Source organism: Chiloscyllium punctatum, chromosome 27, assembly GCF_047496795.1.
Source record: "Chiloscyllium punctatum isolate Juve2018m chromosome 27, sChiPun1.3, whole genome shotgun sequence".
NCBI lineage: Eukaryota > Metazoa > Chordata > Chondrichthyes > Orectolobiformes > Hemiscylliidae > Chiloscyllium > Chiloscyllium punctatum.
The window spans coordinates 45031004-45047007 of NC_092765.1; the positions used below are offsets into that span (position 1 = coordinate 45031004).

The 16004-nt window shown below is 45.5% G+C and overlaps 1 protein-coding gene across 4 annotated transcripts in view; it reads right to left on the reverse strand.

Annotated features, from left to right (window-relative positions):
- Positions 1-16004, reverse strand: part of map7d1a (MAP7 domain containing 1a) — a 237264-nt gene that overhangs the window by 38547 nt on the left and 182713 nt on the right. For 3 of the 4 annotated variants that reach the window (XM_072548589.1, XM_072548591.1, XM_072548592.1), the window contains 4 exons: positions 13283-13405; positions 12323-12465; positions 6109-6266; positions 2468-2736 (listed from right to left, as the gene is read on the reverse strand). In XM_072548589.1, the coding sequence (XP_072404690.1) occupies positions 2468-2736; positions 6109-6266; positions 12323-12465; positions 13283-13405 (693 nt within the window). The remainder of the gene's footprint in view (positions 1-2467; positions 2737-6108; positions 6267-12322; positions 12466-13282; positions 13406-16004) is intronic. The other variant, XM_072548590.1, reaches the window with a different exon arrangement.

Here is a 16004-nt window from a genome sequence, read left to right on the forward strand (position 1 = left end):
GAATTAGTAAATTTAATAATGCATTTTCAATAAGTTGTCACTTAAAAGGCAAACCTACAAGATGTGGGATGATAGAGTTGTGGATGATACAATAGCGTAGATGGATGTTTAGTAAACTGTCAGCCAGCGGCTAGTAAGGATAACCAGGGCATTTCCGAGTTGGCAGGTTTTGGTGAGTGCAGTGCCCCAAAAATCAGTGCCACTTCGTACAATCTGTAACAATAACTTTGACAAAGAGACGGAGTAACATATTCATGCTTGCAAACGATACAAAGCCAGGTGGGCGTGTCAAGAAGACACAAAGAGGCTGCAAGGAGGCACAGGCAGTGACCAAGTGGCATTTAAAAGTAGACAATGCAATGTCATTTATTTTGTCCGTAGGAACAGCACAGAAGGATGTTTTTTATAAAGAATGAAACTTGGATCAGTTAATATGCAAAGGAATTTGGGTATGCTCATTCTAGGCACACTGTAAGTTGGCACACAGTTACAGTAAACAATGGGGAGAGAAACGACTGTTCAACTATTGCAAGGGCATTAGAATAATGAAGCTTTGCTACAACTGTGTGGTGGTTTGAAGACCATAGCTGTGTGCAGTTTTGCTCTCTACATTTAAGGAAGGAGAATGGAAGATATCTTTCCACTAGGAGCAGTACAGCAAAGGATTTCTTGGTTGGTTACGAGGATGGAAAGGTTGTCCTATGATGAGAGGTTGAGTAAATTGAGTTTATACTCTCTCAAGTTCAGAGGATAAGATGTGGTCTTATTAAAACATACAAGACCCTGAAGACATGTGACAGTGTCAGTTGATTGTGAGGGTGTGGGAAACTAGAATTTGAGGGCACAATCATAGAATAAGACCCAGAATGAGGAGGAAATTTCCTCAATAAGATAGAGTGGTGAATCTTTGGAATTCTGTACTTCAGATCATTTTGACTGCTGCATCATTGCGTATATTCTGGGCTGAGAGAGAGGAGATTTTTGATGTCTCAGGGAATGAAGGATAAGGGGGAGAACGCAGAAAAAGCAGTCAAGGCGAAAGATCGGCCGTGACCAAATTGGTTGGATACAAAGTCTATTTCTGCTCCTGTTTTCTCACATGGATCAGGGACCAGAGTCCAGGGTGCCACTCCTAGGCAATACCTAGAAGCATCGTGAATCACAGAATCCCTCTTATGAAGGAGGCCATCTGGCCTATCGAGTCCACGCTAACTCTCTGAGGAACATCTGACCCAGACCCAACCCTCTATCCTTTCCCTAATCCACCTACCCTCCACATCTTTGGACACTATGACCAATTTAGCGTGGCCAATCCACCTAGCCTCCACATCTTTGGCTGTGGGAGGAAACCACAGCACTCAGAGGAATCCCATGCAGACATGGGGAGAATGTGCAAACTCCACACAGTCTCCTGAGGGCAGAATTGAACCCGGGTCCCTGATGCTGTGAGGCAGCAGTGCTAACCACTGAGCCACTGTGTTGTAGTTTTTGGTGTTAGAAATGTAGGCCCCTTTCGCATAAACTGCAATGTGGTTTGAGGGGAAGCTATTGGCATGACCTCTGCACCAAAAGACCTAGGTTCAAGTCCCACCTGCTCCTGTGTCATAACAGGTTAATTAAAAATACCAAAAACTGGGTTCTTACCCACACCATTTTGAATTTGTACCCCCTTGTTTCTCTCACATTTTCATTTTTGATATTATTACACTGCCTCCTGTGGGCTGTGTGTTGGAAATTTGTAAATTTTGTGATTGGTTTTACTTATGAAAATAAAGAAGTGGATTGTTACCCAGTAGGGGGTTGGGTTCTGGACAGGGAAAAGGTCCAGAAGGGAAAAGTGAAAACTGGTGTTTGTGTTAAATCAGAGATTTACAACAAAACACTTGTGAATCTTTGGAAGTCTTTTGCTGCCGAATTTAACATTTGGATATCACTCTTTATTGAAGGGAGTGCTGCAGTCAAAGATACTAACTTTCAGATGAAACATTAAATCAAGTTCTTCTCCGCCAAGTCAGATTGACACTCTATCGCACTATTCAAAATGATGTTTTCACAGGTATCCTTCAACCATGTTCACTGTTCACACAGATCATCTGGTCATTAGCATACCGCTCTTTATGGGATCTTGCTATGCAAAACTAGGTGGCTTTGTTTCCTTTAGTAACAGTAGGGTCAAAAGTGTAGTATATCATTATCAATAAATTGCCTCGAGATGGAGTTAAGTTTAAAAATAGAAAAGGTTTGGAAGGATATGAGTCAAATGCAATCAGATGGGACTAGTTCAGTTTGGGAACATGGTCAGCATGGATGTGTGGACCGAAGGGCCTGTTTCCGTGCTGTATGACTCTATGCCTTTAGTTATAGAAGCTATTACAGAAATACATGTTGTTTGTTTACCAAGTTATCAATTTTTTTTTCCACTAAAACAGTTACGATTGGAATCAGCAATCGAAGTGGATTGATTTACCTTGACCAGGCTCAGGAGTCTCGACCGGGATCTCCTTCATTTTGAGGCCACTGGCTGATGAAGGTCTGGAAGCTTCCTTTGGCTCCTCCTCCTTTTCCTCTTTCCGTTTCGGGCGGTTTTCCTTCGCCTTTCGGTTCTCGCCTCTGGCTTTTGACTTCCTCGCCGGGGTACTAATGTCCGCTGTCGAGGGCACCGGAGGGACTACAGGACTACCGCTGGTACCCGAAGTCCGGCGTCTGGGTGAGCTGGGCAATGACCGATTCTTCAATCTGTTTGCAAGTGACACCAGGGTAAATTATTTCAAAACAGGGGCTTGGCGGGCGGCTGTGGGGTGAAGTCATTATGCTCCTTGATCTACACCAACTCCAATCCCTCAGCACCTCAAACGTTAATCCTCATCTTCATCTATTACACTCTCAGCCACCTTCCTCCCAGCCCCATCACCCCTCCCATTTATCTCACAAGTCTCATTCCTCATGAAGGTTTTTTCCCTGAAACATCGATTCTCCCTGCTCCTTGGATACTGCCTGACCGGCTGTGCTTTTCCAGCAACACACTTTCAATTCCCATCTTCACAGCCTCATCCTCTGGCCACTGGACGGCTACGCTGAGGAAAATCACAAGGGGTTGGGGACAGGGTTAATGGAGAGATCCTGAAACCCACTGGGAAATCTCACCCAACATCCCAGATCAATAGAAGACAATCCGAGAAGGAGCAGATGTGAAGATGGTTCAGAGGAAGGGCAAAAAGGGGACAGTGTGAAAATGGACAAAAGGGAAAGTATGTGAGAGTGTGGAAAGTACAGGAGATTAAATAATGGCCAAAAGAGAAAGGGGTAACAGGCAAGAGATAAAAGATGGATTTTGAAGTGTTGACCTGATATTGTTGGAGTGATGATATACAGCCAAATCAGGATGGGCGAAGGGCCTTTCCTGATGAAGGGCTTTTGCCCGAAACGTTGATTTTCCTGCTTCTCGATTGCTGCCTGACCTGCTGTGCTTTTCCAGCACCACTCTAATCTTGACCCAAACCAGGATGTGGTGTAAAACAGCTGAGTATCGGATTGCCCTCAACAACCTCGGTCTACCATTCCGGCTGGACTCAGGGACGGAAGGCCAGCTTAAGGACTGAGTTCTTTGGGCTCACTACCCAATGCCACTCAAATCCACTCCACAATGTCGCCACACCTACAGCACTGTGACGGAAGGAATCCTCAAAGGGAGCTAGGTACATGGCAGCAGCAAAAATACTGTCAGGCCATTCATTTCTTGTATTCCAGACGCAAAGACAGAAAGTTTATTTTTAAGAAGGTGAGGTTGATTGTTACTCAGGGTGGAGTGGGGAGGGACCATGTGTATGAGATGGGGAGCAATGGAACCATTAACCAGTCTGAGGCCTGTGCACAGTCAACAGAGAAGATGTCAATGAGTTTATCCCATTGCCTCCTGCAGGATCTCAACAGTAATTACAATGGAGGATACAGGAGAGAGATGAGGAGGCCAGACTGGGTCATGCTTACCTAACCTGCTACAGACCAGATTACATTATGGAATAATCAATAGCTGGGAGTGAATTAGAGGTTGGAATCTAATCAAGGTATTTGGGTAGATTAGATTAGATTACTTACAGTGTGGAAACAGGCACTTCGGCCCAACAAGTCCACACCGCCCCACCGAAGCGCAACCCACCCATACCCCTATATCTACCCCTTAACTAACACTACGGGCAATTTAGCATGGCCAATTCACCTGACCTGCACATCTTTGGACTATGGGAGGAAACCGGAGCACCCGGAGGAAACCCACGCAGACACGGGGAGAACGTGCAAACTCCACACAGTCAGTCGCCTGAGGCAGGAATTGAACCCGGGTCTCTGGCGCCGTGAGGCAGCAGTGCTAACCACTGTGCCACCGTGCCGCCCTAAATTTATATATAGAATAACAGTATCTGAAAATGAATTACAAGCTGGAATCCAATTGAGGGGTCTGGTTGATTTATACATAGGATAACAGGTACCCAGGATAGGATGAAATCTAATTGAAGGGTTCAGGCTAGCTGATAAATTCACATCAGTGACTTAGATCAGGGGAGTGCAAACTTCATATAGAGGTTGTTTGGGTGAGTGGGCCAAATCTGGCAAATGGTGTCTAATGTGGGAAAATAAGATAGACTGTGGAATTCTGAGGAGCAGTGGGATTTAGGTATCTTAGTGCGTGGAGTTACAAAATATTAGCATATGGTACAGCACCTAAATAAGAAGATTAATGGGATGTTATCCTTTATTATGAGAGAACATAAAAGGTAAGGATGTTCTGTTTCAATTGTACAGGACACTGGTGAGACCACAGAGTCACAGAGATGTACAGCATGGAAACAGACCCTTCGGTCCAACCCGTCCATGCTGACCAGATATCCCAACCCAATCTGGTCCCACCTGCCAGCTCCCGGCCCATATCCCTCTAAACCCTTCCTATTCATATACCCATCCAAATGCCTCTCCTGAAAACTGGGTGCTGTCTTGATTTCCTTATTCAAGAAAAGATGCAAGTGCACTGGAGACGGTTCAGAGGAGATTTATTGGATTGAAACCTGACTAAGTGGGTTGTCCTTTGAGGATAATTGGACAGGTTAGACAGGGTGGCACAGTGGCTCACTGGTTAGCACTGCTGTTTCACAGTACCAGGGATTAATCGACTCTCAGCTGACTGTCTATGTGGAGTTTGCACATTCTCCCCATGTCTGCGTGAGTTTCCTCCGGGTGCTCCGGTTTCCTCCCACAGTCCAAACATGTGCAGGTTAGCTGGATTGGCCATGCTAAATTGTCCTTAGTGACTAAGGTTGGTGAATTAATCGTGGTAGAATATGGGGTTTACTATGATGCAAGGCTGGTCTGGGTGGGATGCTCTTTAGTAGATTGGTGCAGATTTGATGGGCCGAATGACCTCTTTCAGCAATGTAGGGTTTCTTGGACTTAGAATCGTTACAGTGTGTAAATTCTACGGGCCATTCAGCCCAGCAAGTCCACAATGACTCTCCAAAAAGCATCCTATCCAGACTCATTCCTCTACCCTATCCCTGTAACCCTGCATTTCCTATGGCTAATCCACCTAACCTAAACCTCCCTGGACACTGGGCAATTCAACATGGCCAGTCCACCTAACCTGCACATCTTTGGACTGTGGGAGGAAACTGGAACTCAAGCAGACACAGGGAGAATGCACAAATTCCACATAGACTTGAGCCCCAGTCCCCAGAGCTGAGACAGCAGTGCTAGCCACTGTGCTATCCCACGTTTTTCCTCTCGAGATCAGAAGAGTGTGGAATGACTTGACTGAATTATATAGGACCCTGAATGGCCTTGAAAAGGTAGATATGGAAAGGATGTTTCCTCTTGGGTCAGTCAGAAGTAAGGGACAATGTTTAAGCATTATGTGACTTTGGAACACTCTGTCTCAGAAGGTGGTGGAAGTGGAGTCCATGAATTGTCAGAGCTGGATAGAGTTTCAGCAGATGAGGGAATCAAGCATTATTCAGGGTAAATGAGAATGTGGAATTTGGAAGACAAACCGATTAGCCACGAGGACAAGGTTTGACGGGCCACAGAGCCGATTTCTGCATGGGTTTCGAAAGTCCTACATACCTGGCTTCTCTTGCCACAGACTCTTTGCTTCTGACAATCGGAAGAGACTGTCGTTTCCTCATCACTTTGTCAGCCACGCTCCCGGAATTCAGCAGCGCGTGCTTTTCTTTTGCGTTCTCCCGTTCTTTGTCTTTCTTTTCCTTCTTCTTACTTTCACTCTGGTGACAGAATGGAAAGAGGGCTCAACGTCTGACACAAATTACAGGTAAAATGTCTTCTGAAGAAAGGACACTGGACCCTCCCTAACGGCGTTGTGGGTCATCCCACAGCAGGCAGACTGTAATGGTTCAAAGAAGGTCGATCACCACCACCTTGTCAAGGGCAACTAGGGACAGGCAATAACCAGTGGCGCCCACATCCCACAAATGAGTTTTTAAAAAAGTGCAGTTGCAACATTTAAAAGTCATTTGGACAGGCACATGAATAGGAAAGCTTTAGAGGGATATAGGCAAAAAGCAGGCAGGTGGGCCTAGTTTAGCTTTGGAAACTTGGTCGGACCTTGACCAAATGGTCTTTTACCATGCTGTACGACTCTATGACTGGAAATGTTAATTCTGCTTTCTCTCTCTCCACCGATGTTGTCAGATTTGCTGAGTTTCTCCAACAATGTCTGTTATTGCTTAAGATAAAATGTGGCAATTTGATCTTCCAACAAGCCGGAATCGCCTGTTGATCTCATAGTCTCACCAAACCATAGGATTACTCTCCCATTAGTGAGATAACCGGTGGTGATTTAACCTGAGGTTAACCATGCCTCAGGTGGGTGGCAGGTTGGGAAGGAGAGTAATACAGTCATACAGCACGGAAACAGACCCTTCAGTTCAACCAGTCCGTGTCAAACATAATCCCAAACTAAACTAGTCCCACCTGCCTGCTCCTGGCCCATGTCCCTTCAAACATTTCCTATTCATATACTTATCCAAATGTCTTTTAAACGTTGCAACTGTACCTGTATCCACCACTTCCTCTGGAAGTTCATTATACACACAAACCACTTTCTGTGGAATAAAATTGCCCCTCATGTCCTTTTTAAATCCTTCTTCTCTCACCCTAAACATATGCCTCTGAGTTTTGAAATCCCCCACCATAAAGGAAAAGACAACGGCCTTCACGGTAACCTCAGCCACTGAGTGTGAGAACTGAACCCACGTTGTTGGCATCACCGTACACTGCAAACCAGCCAGCCAACCAACCAACTGAGCTATCTGAGGCCCCCTCCACAGATTGGTCAAGGAGGTAATGAAATAGCAGGAGGATCCAGCAAAAGCCTGTTGTGAGATGAGTCTACATGTTTAATGGCATGGGCTGACAGGGAGACCCAAAGATACCAAATCTGCCTCTCTTTCAACCCTCAGACTCTCAGAGAAGTGAAACATTTCCTCTGAACTGACAAAGGGATTTCGAAAGTGAGTGGGTACGGCATTAGGGTCTTTGGTTGAACGGTTTGTTTCTGAGCATGTTGAAAGATGAGGGAAACAGGGTGAAAAGCAAGCATTGGGATATTGTGAGGGATTCAATGTTGTGCCAAAAGAAAGGGTTTCTGCTTGTGACTAAAGAAACTACAGATCAATGCAAGCAAACACTAATGTTGACCTTGAAGACACTGACCATAGCATTGCCGGCCGGAGTCAGCTTCACTCTCAGGTCGAGTCACTACCAGAGTGAAAACCCTCTTGGATGCAAACTCTGTTTAGGGTAAATCTTTGCAGGTTTCATTACATGACCTCCAATTGCCCTGCTCAGTCCCACAGCCCTCTTTCCCCTTTGTCAATATCTTTATAATTAATAAATAAAAGTTTTTAAGGGTAATGGGAAAAATATAATACTTTTGTTCATATTCCTACTACATAGAATCCCTATAGTGTGGAAGCAGACCATTCAGCCCTTTGAGTCCACGCTGATGCCTCTGAAGAGCATCTTACACAGACCTATCCCAACTCTGTAACCACCTAACCTGTACATTCTTGGACTGTGGGAACAAATCAGAGAACCCGGAGAATGTGCAAACTCTTTAGATAATCACCCAAGTGTGGAATCAAACCTAAGTCCTTGGACATAGTGAGGTAGCAAAGCTAATTACAGAGCCACAGTGCCAACCTCTTTTTCCAAGCAGTTTCCTGAAGATTCATCTTCAATTCCTGATCATTCCAGGAGAACAGTGAAGAGTTGGCAATCCTACTCTTCTGTCCCTCTCTCCATCTTCAAGGACCAATCACTTTTCTCTCCCCATGCCAAACACTAAATCCAATACTTGAAGGACAATATGATGAAAGTTTAGGGTGTAGGTTTGCTCGCTGAGCTGTAGGTTTGATATCCAGATGTTTCATTACCTGGCTAGGTAACATCATCAGTGGCGACCTCCAAGTGAAGTGAAGCTGTTGTCTCCTGCTTTCTATTTATATCTTTCTCCTGGATGGGGTTCCTGGGGTTTGTGGTGATGTCATTTCCTGTTTGTTTTCTGAGGGGTTGATAGATGGTATCTAGATCAAGGTGTTTGTTTATGGCGTTGTGGTTGGAGTGCCAGGCCTCTAGGAATTCTCTGGCATGTCTTTGCTTAGCCTGTCCCAGGATAGATGTGTTGTCCCAGTTGAAATGGTGGGTTTTTTTTCCCTCTGTGTGTAGGCTACGAGGGAGAAAGGGTTGTGTCTTTTTGTGGTTAGCTGGTGTTCGTGTATCCTGGTGACTAACTTTCTTCCTGTTTGTCCTACGTAGTGTTTGTGGCAATCCTTGCATGGAATTTCGTAGACGATATTGGTTTTGTCCATGGGTTGTACTGGGTCTTTTAAGTTTGTTAGTTTTTGTTTGAGAGCGTTGGTGGGTTTGTGCGCTACTAGGATTCTGAGGGGTCTTAGTAGGCCGGCTGTCATTTCTGAAACTTCTTTGATGTATGGTAAGATGGTTAGGGTTTCTGGCTGTGTTTGGTCTGCTTGAAAGTTGAATGATGAAAGTTAATAATATATTCTTATCGCTTGGAAACTTGGATTCTAAGGTACAGGGAAATAGGTTTTTGGTTTTAGTTCTGTGAAGGTCATTTTTTTTTAGAAAGGTCAGAAAGTAAGGATTTAACAGCTGAGATCTAAACAGCATTTCCAAGAAATCATATGACTTTAGATAACAGAACAGCACTCAGGGGACATCAGTGTTTACGGACTGAGTGTTTTATAACCCAAAGATAGAAAGAGAGTGGGAGAGTGGGGGGGGGGAGAGAGAGAGAAGGGGAGGGAGAGAGGGGGGAGAGAGAGGGGGAAGAGAGAGGGAGGAAGAGAGAGGGGGGAAGAGGGTGGAAGAGTGAGGGGTGAAGAGTGAGGGGTGAAGAGAGAGGGGGGAAGGGAGAGGGGGGAAAGAGAGGGAGGAGAGACGGGGGGGGGGGGGGGAGAGACAGGGAAAGAGATAGAGAGAGAAAAGAGAGAGAGAAGGGGCCCAGAAGCAAGTTCACCTTGACACAAACAAGTCCAGTTTGGTAAGGGTTTCATCCCAGCAAAAATGTTTCTGGTAGTTTCCAGGCCATCAGAGCTGGTAAGAAATCTTAAATTGTTTTAGCAACACTAATTTACTTATTCTTGCAATTCAGTCAGAAAGGCCAGTGGGCTGGCTGAGTCTGAGGGAGAGACAAAAATGAAGATAATCACTTCAGGTAGATTGTGCAGGGAGTCTCCAAAAGGGAACACCTGTCACCTTGTAAGTTGAATAAAACATTTTAAAGTGAATTTCAGAGTGATAGTTTACTGGGGTTGAGTGTAAAGGGATATTGATGGCAAGACAAAGATTGAATCAATCTCTTTTGCTGTTTTTGATAAGATCTTTCCAAACTGCATTTTTGCCTTTTTCTGCGTGTAATAAAATTTGATGTTTTTTGTTAAAAGTACATTGATCATCTTCACAAGAGGCTGCCAATGACTGACCATAATGGTAAAGAAGTGCAAAACCAAACACCTTACAGAGTATCGAGCCATGTTTTATTCTGGAATTTAACTTGTTCAGCATTACGCTCAGCTGGCATCAGAACAACAGGAACCACTGTAATGTCAGTCAGCACAGCAGCCAGCACAGAACAGGATCCCTAAAGCAGCCATCAAATGAAAATACCAATTTCTCTGGCATGGGTGTACATTGTGGGGGAAATGATAAACAGGACTCAGAGAGCTCCTGGCGGATCTTACAAAAAGACCACAGCACCTTCTCCATTTACCGGAACAACCAGAATTGGAGGACAAGGCATCAGTTTAACATCTGACAGTACTACACCCCTCCATCGTGCTGCACCCCTCCGCAGTGCCGTACCCCTCCGCAGTGCGGTATCCCTCCGCAGTGCCGTACCCCTCCGCAGTGCTGTACCCCTCCGCAGTGCTGCACCCCTCCGCAGTGCCGTACCCCTCCGCAGTGTCGTACCCCTCCGCAGTGCTGTACCCCTCCATCGTGCTGTACCCCTCCATAGTGCTGTATCCCTCCGCAGTGCCGTACCCCTCCATCGTGCTGCACCCCTCCATCGTGCTGTACCCCTCCGCAGTGCTGTATCCTTCCGCAGTGTTGTATCCCTCCGCAGTGCTGTACCCCTCTGCAGTGCCGTACCCCTCCGCAGTGCTGTACCCCTCCGCAGTGCCGTACCCCTCCGCAGTGCTGTATCCCTCTGCAGTGCTGCACCCCTCCGCAGTGCCGTACCCCTCCGCAGTGCCGTACCCCTCCGCAGTACCGTATCCCTCCGCAGTGCTGTACCCCTCCGTAGTGCCGTACCCCTCCGCAGTACTGTATCCCTCCGCAGTGCTGCACCCCTCCACAGTGCTGTATCCCTCCGCAGTACCGTATCCCTCCGCAGTGCCGTACCCCTCTGCAGTGATGTATCCCTCCGCAGTGCTGTACCCCTCCGCAGTACCGTATCCCTCCGCAGTGCCGTATCCCTCTGCAGTGCCGTAACCCTCCGCAGTGCTGCAGGCAAGAGTCAGCTTTGATTCTGTCCCTGGAGTGAGACTTGAACTTGAACCCACTACTTTCTAATGCAGAGGACACAGGCTACAAATGAACCAAACTGATCCTCATTTGTTTCCCTCCACAGCTTTCCTCAAAGCACTGCTTTTCACCGTATGTCAGGGAATTCCCGGGCTCTGACCCAGCGGTAAAGAAGGAACAGTAATATAGTTCACACCTCAAATTCCTTATTTAAAGAAGGATGTACGCACATTTGGAGGAAGTTGATTAGATTGATACCTGGAATGAGTGGATTAGACAGGCTGGGCTGGTTACCAGCAGCATTGAGAACAGTGAGGAGTGATTGGGATGAAGTGTATCTGATCCTCAATAGTCTTCACAAGATGGATACGGAAAGGATCTTTCTGCTTGTGGGTCAATCCAGAAATAGTGAGCACTAATTAAAAATCCAAGGTCACCCCTTTCAGGCAGAGATGAGGAGAAATGTTTCCCCTCCGAGAGCTTTGTGTCTGTGGAATGTTGGATGGTTAAGCATGTTTTAAAACACAGGCAGATAGATTCTTGTTAGGCAGAGGATTCAAGGGTTATCTAACATAGTAGGGAATGTGGAATTCAAAACACAAACAGATTTTATTAAATGGCGAAGTAGGCTGAAAGGACGGAATTATCGATTCTGCCCCTTGGTTGCATGTAGTTCAGGCTCTCACAAAGTGACAATGGCTCAATGATGGAGACTATTTGTGGAACTGAGCAAGGACATAACAACTTCAAGAGCAATAGGCAAGACAAAACTGAATTGAAATTCTAAACTTCTTTTTCTGTATTTTTCTAATTTATTACTATGATTTTGTACTTTTTGAAGTTTTGTCCTGCTGGACTTTTATTTCTTTATTTCTCTTAAGAATTTGTACTCAATAATCTGTACCCAGGTACCTTTGTACCTAAGATGATGCCATGTGTGTGGTGACATTAGACACTTTTCACTGTACACTTGTACCCTGTCCTTGAGTACACATGACAATAAACCCATATCTACATCTAAAGATGGTGGCGTACGTGGCAATTTGTAAATTTTTCACTGTACTCATGTGAGCACGTGACAATAAAGCTAATTTTATTTCAATTCAAAGCCATCAATAATTAATTCCTCATCAAAAGATGAAAAATTTAGTCTGATTTACTGCTATTGAGGATTTAGAAGACGTTATACAGTGGCTGTAAAATGACCCAAGATTTACAGTCCCTTCCCCAGTGAAGCCTTCTCATTTCTCTCAGTTCCAGGACTACTCACCAGAGGGAGATCAGTCTTGTGTCGGCCTAAGATATCCGGCGTGCTGAGAGCAGATCTCCATCGATTCGAGCATCTGTGAGGGGTTTTGCCACTGCTTGGAGCTATTGGGCTGGCTGAGGACGATCGGGGACAGAGAGGAACAACTAGAAAATTCACAGAAATAAAGAGAGAGAGCGAGAAAAGGGCAGCGAGGAGGTATCAGGGAGGGAAACAGTGAGGGAATTCAGAGCAATGGGGGAGAGATAGAGATGGGGAGGTAGCAAATGGATCATGTGGGGAACAGGGAGGGAGTCAAATGGAAAAGGAGACGGTGTGGTGCAGGAAGTGAAGAAGGAATAAAATAAGATACAACAGAGTAGAAAAGAGGTCAAATATAATGACAGAGGGGAAAAGGAAAACAGAGATAGACAAAAACAGAAGGATAAAAGGTTGAGAGAATAGATTAAATGAACACAAATACAAGGGGAAAAACAATGAGGCATAAAGAGGAAAAGTAAGGTAGTTGAGAGGCAGAGACAGTGAGGCAGAGCACAAGAGATAGTCAGAAAGAAATAATGGACACAAAGAGATCGACAGACAGATAGATAAATTGACAGACAGACAGATGGATAGATGGATAGATAGATAGACAGATAGACAGATAGACAGACAGATAGACAGACAGATAGATAGACAGACAGACAGACACATAGATAGACAGACAGATAGACAGACAGATAGACAGATAGATAGACAGACACATAGATAGACAGATAGATAGATAGACAGACAGATAGATAGACAGACACATAGGTAGACAGATAGATAGATAGACAGACAGATAGACAGACAGATGGCAGAGGAGGGGAGAGGATAATGATTGGATAAAATGTTATTTTCACTTTTTAACAGAAGTGTCTGACCAAAGTCCCTTCCAAACCATGTCATATAAAAGCATGTCAGATCAATGTGTGTACAAACCTGGATCTCGGCCATTACCCGTTAAAACAGCGACACTCCTGCTCCTGGCAAGGAAGGACAGGGTCGGAGTCATCAGACGGTCCACGATACTGCTCTCCCAGGGGCTCAGCTGCAAACGGCGAGCTGCAGGAAGACAAGACCATTGTCAGTGTTCAGACTCTGGGACCAGAAGCAGGTAGGAGCAGGGGGCAATACTGAGCAATACTGGGGGATCTGTCAGACTAGCCCACTCCGAGCCAGACTGACACAGCAGTGATAAAACATGGAAGGCAGCAGATCCCAGGAATGTCTGATACACACGGAAACCAGCTGGGAAGGATGCAAAGGATGGAATTCAATCTCAGCATCTGTCATTTAGTCAGAGTTCCCCCTCCCCTGACTTTCGAGTCAAATCTTACAGCACCATGGAGGACAATCAGTGCATGGTATATGTGTCAAACCTGTATAATAGTTGTCCAGTTGGTTCCATTCCCTTGTGCCCAATAATTATTTTCCTTTTCTTAAATATTTAATCAAATTCCCATTTTAGATTATTATTGAATCTGCTTTCACCATTACTTGAGCAAACTATTCTACGTTGCTGAGTGGAAGTGCTAAGTGCATCTTTGGCTCTTTTACCAGTGATTGAAAATCAATCTCCTCGAATTAATGCCAAACAGACACTCGGACGGTCAGCACTGCCAGATGGCCATGCAGTGCCACAGGGCAGGGCTAGTGCCAAATCTGACCATGGATCGGGGCAATGGCAGCTCCATCACAGACCAACACCACCAGTGCCTGCAGAATGGCATGGTCAGTGTTCCCAGATATCACTGAGGCAGGATCAGCGAGTAGGTCAGAGTGGATTAGCTCAGCTGTCCTTCCAGATTGCTCGGTGTAATCCCAGCGTTAGTGAGGGTGATCAATCATAATCTCTAACACTGTGATCCTGTCAGTGTGATCAATCACACTCTCTAACACTATGATCCTATCAGTTTGATCAATATTTCTCATAACAATGGGATCCTATCAATACAAATGATCAATCACACTCTCTAACACCACAATCTTATTAGTGTGATCAATTGTTCTCATAACGCCGGATCCTCAAAACACTGACACAATCAGAATGTTCGAGATTGTGATTGATCACACTGATAGGATCCCAGCATTAGTGAGAGTGATCAATTGTATTGATAGGATCCCAATGTTAGACAGCAAGATCGATCACAGTGACAGGATCCCAGTGTTAGTGAAGATGATTTATCACACTGATCTTTCACACACTAACTCTAGGATCCTGTCACTGTGATCTAGCACACTCACCAATAATGGTGTGCCTTTAACTTCCCATTGACACCTCCTGGTCTCTCCTAATGACAGTCCATTTGAGATTGAAGTCCGCCCCCATGATGCGAGGTGGATTGTGTTTTTGCAGTACAGAGGCCTGGGAGCAACTGGCTACATTCCCTCAACAAACAAACAATGCAAAACATTTTTTTTGTAACAAACTCTTTCTTCTATTTCCACACTTTTGTCTTTCAGCAAAGAAAAACAAGCGGTCAGTCAATGTTAGCATGCTCCTGACACACAGCACACTCCATTTCAACCAGACATCACACAGCTCCTTCGCCCCCTCACAGTGAAACATGCAGCAGAGGTATCACTCTGGGTAGGAAAAACAATCAATTGATTGAGACACATTGCGTTCTGAGGAGGGGGTGCTGCGACAGGGTAGATGCTCTCAGCTTTGGAGAATGCGCTCTCTCATGGATGTTTCTAGAACTAGGGCCACTCCCAATTTAAAAATAAGAGATCTCCCACTGAAGGTGGAGATGTGGAAGAATTTTTCACTTTCAGAAAATCATTGGTCTTTGGAGGCTGGATCATTGAAAATATTTAAGACCAAGTTAGGCAGAGGCAAGGGTTATGGCGGAGGGAGGTGAGGTCACAATCAGATCACTACTGATGTTATGGATTTGCAGAAAAGGGTCCGAGGGGCCAAATGGCCTACTCTTGCCCCTATTTGTTATGGCCTCCTGATGGAAAGATGAGACTGGTGATGGGAACACTCTGCCTCAGCACCGACTCCTCAGCACACCTCGACCACTGTCACCGGTGATGATACAAGCCGCTATACCAAGGCGGCCCTGGACCACTGCCTATTGCCTGTGACAAAAAAGGATGTGCAATTTCCATGCACTTCTGTGCACCCACCTCCCTCACCGCTTCCCCCCCCCCACCCCCCACCCCCCACCATCACCACAACTGCCCAATTGTCCCCAAACCTTGTGTGACTCTCTGCTGGCTGGTGAAAGCTACTATATTGTAACACAGCAGCGAGCCACAAACATCTCTGGCCCAGTACACTATCCAGCTTCACTGAGCCACTACAACCAGAGGGAGACTCAGGGCTGTTAATTTTCAGCAAGGTTGCCACGTAAGGGACAGTAATCAAAGTCATCTGTGGTTCTGAATAAAAGCATGAGATTCTGGCAAACACTCAGCATTCCTACAAAAGGGGAAATGTTGGTTTATAATCTTCTATGTGAAGCAGTCTAGGTGCTGAGAAAAACACCACAGACCATTCAACACTGCCCCTTTCAATTACAAAACCCTACGTATTATTGTGACTGTCAGTTTTGTAGTCAGGAATTTCAGCGACTGTTCCGGATCAGAATAGTCGGAAAGTTAACAGCCCTGGAGAAGGCTCCTTGGTGTCTCGGGGTGGGGGAGGGGAGAC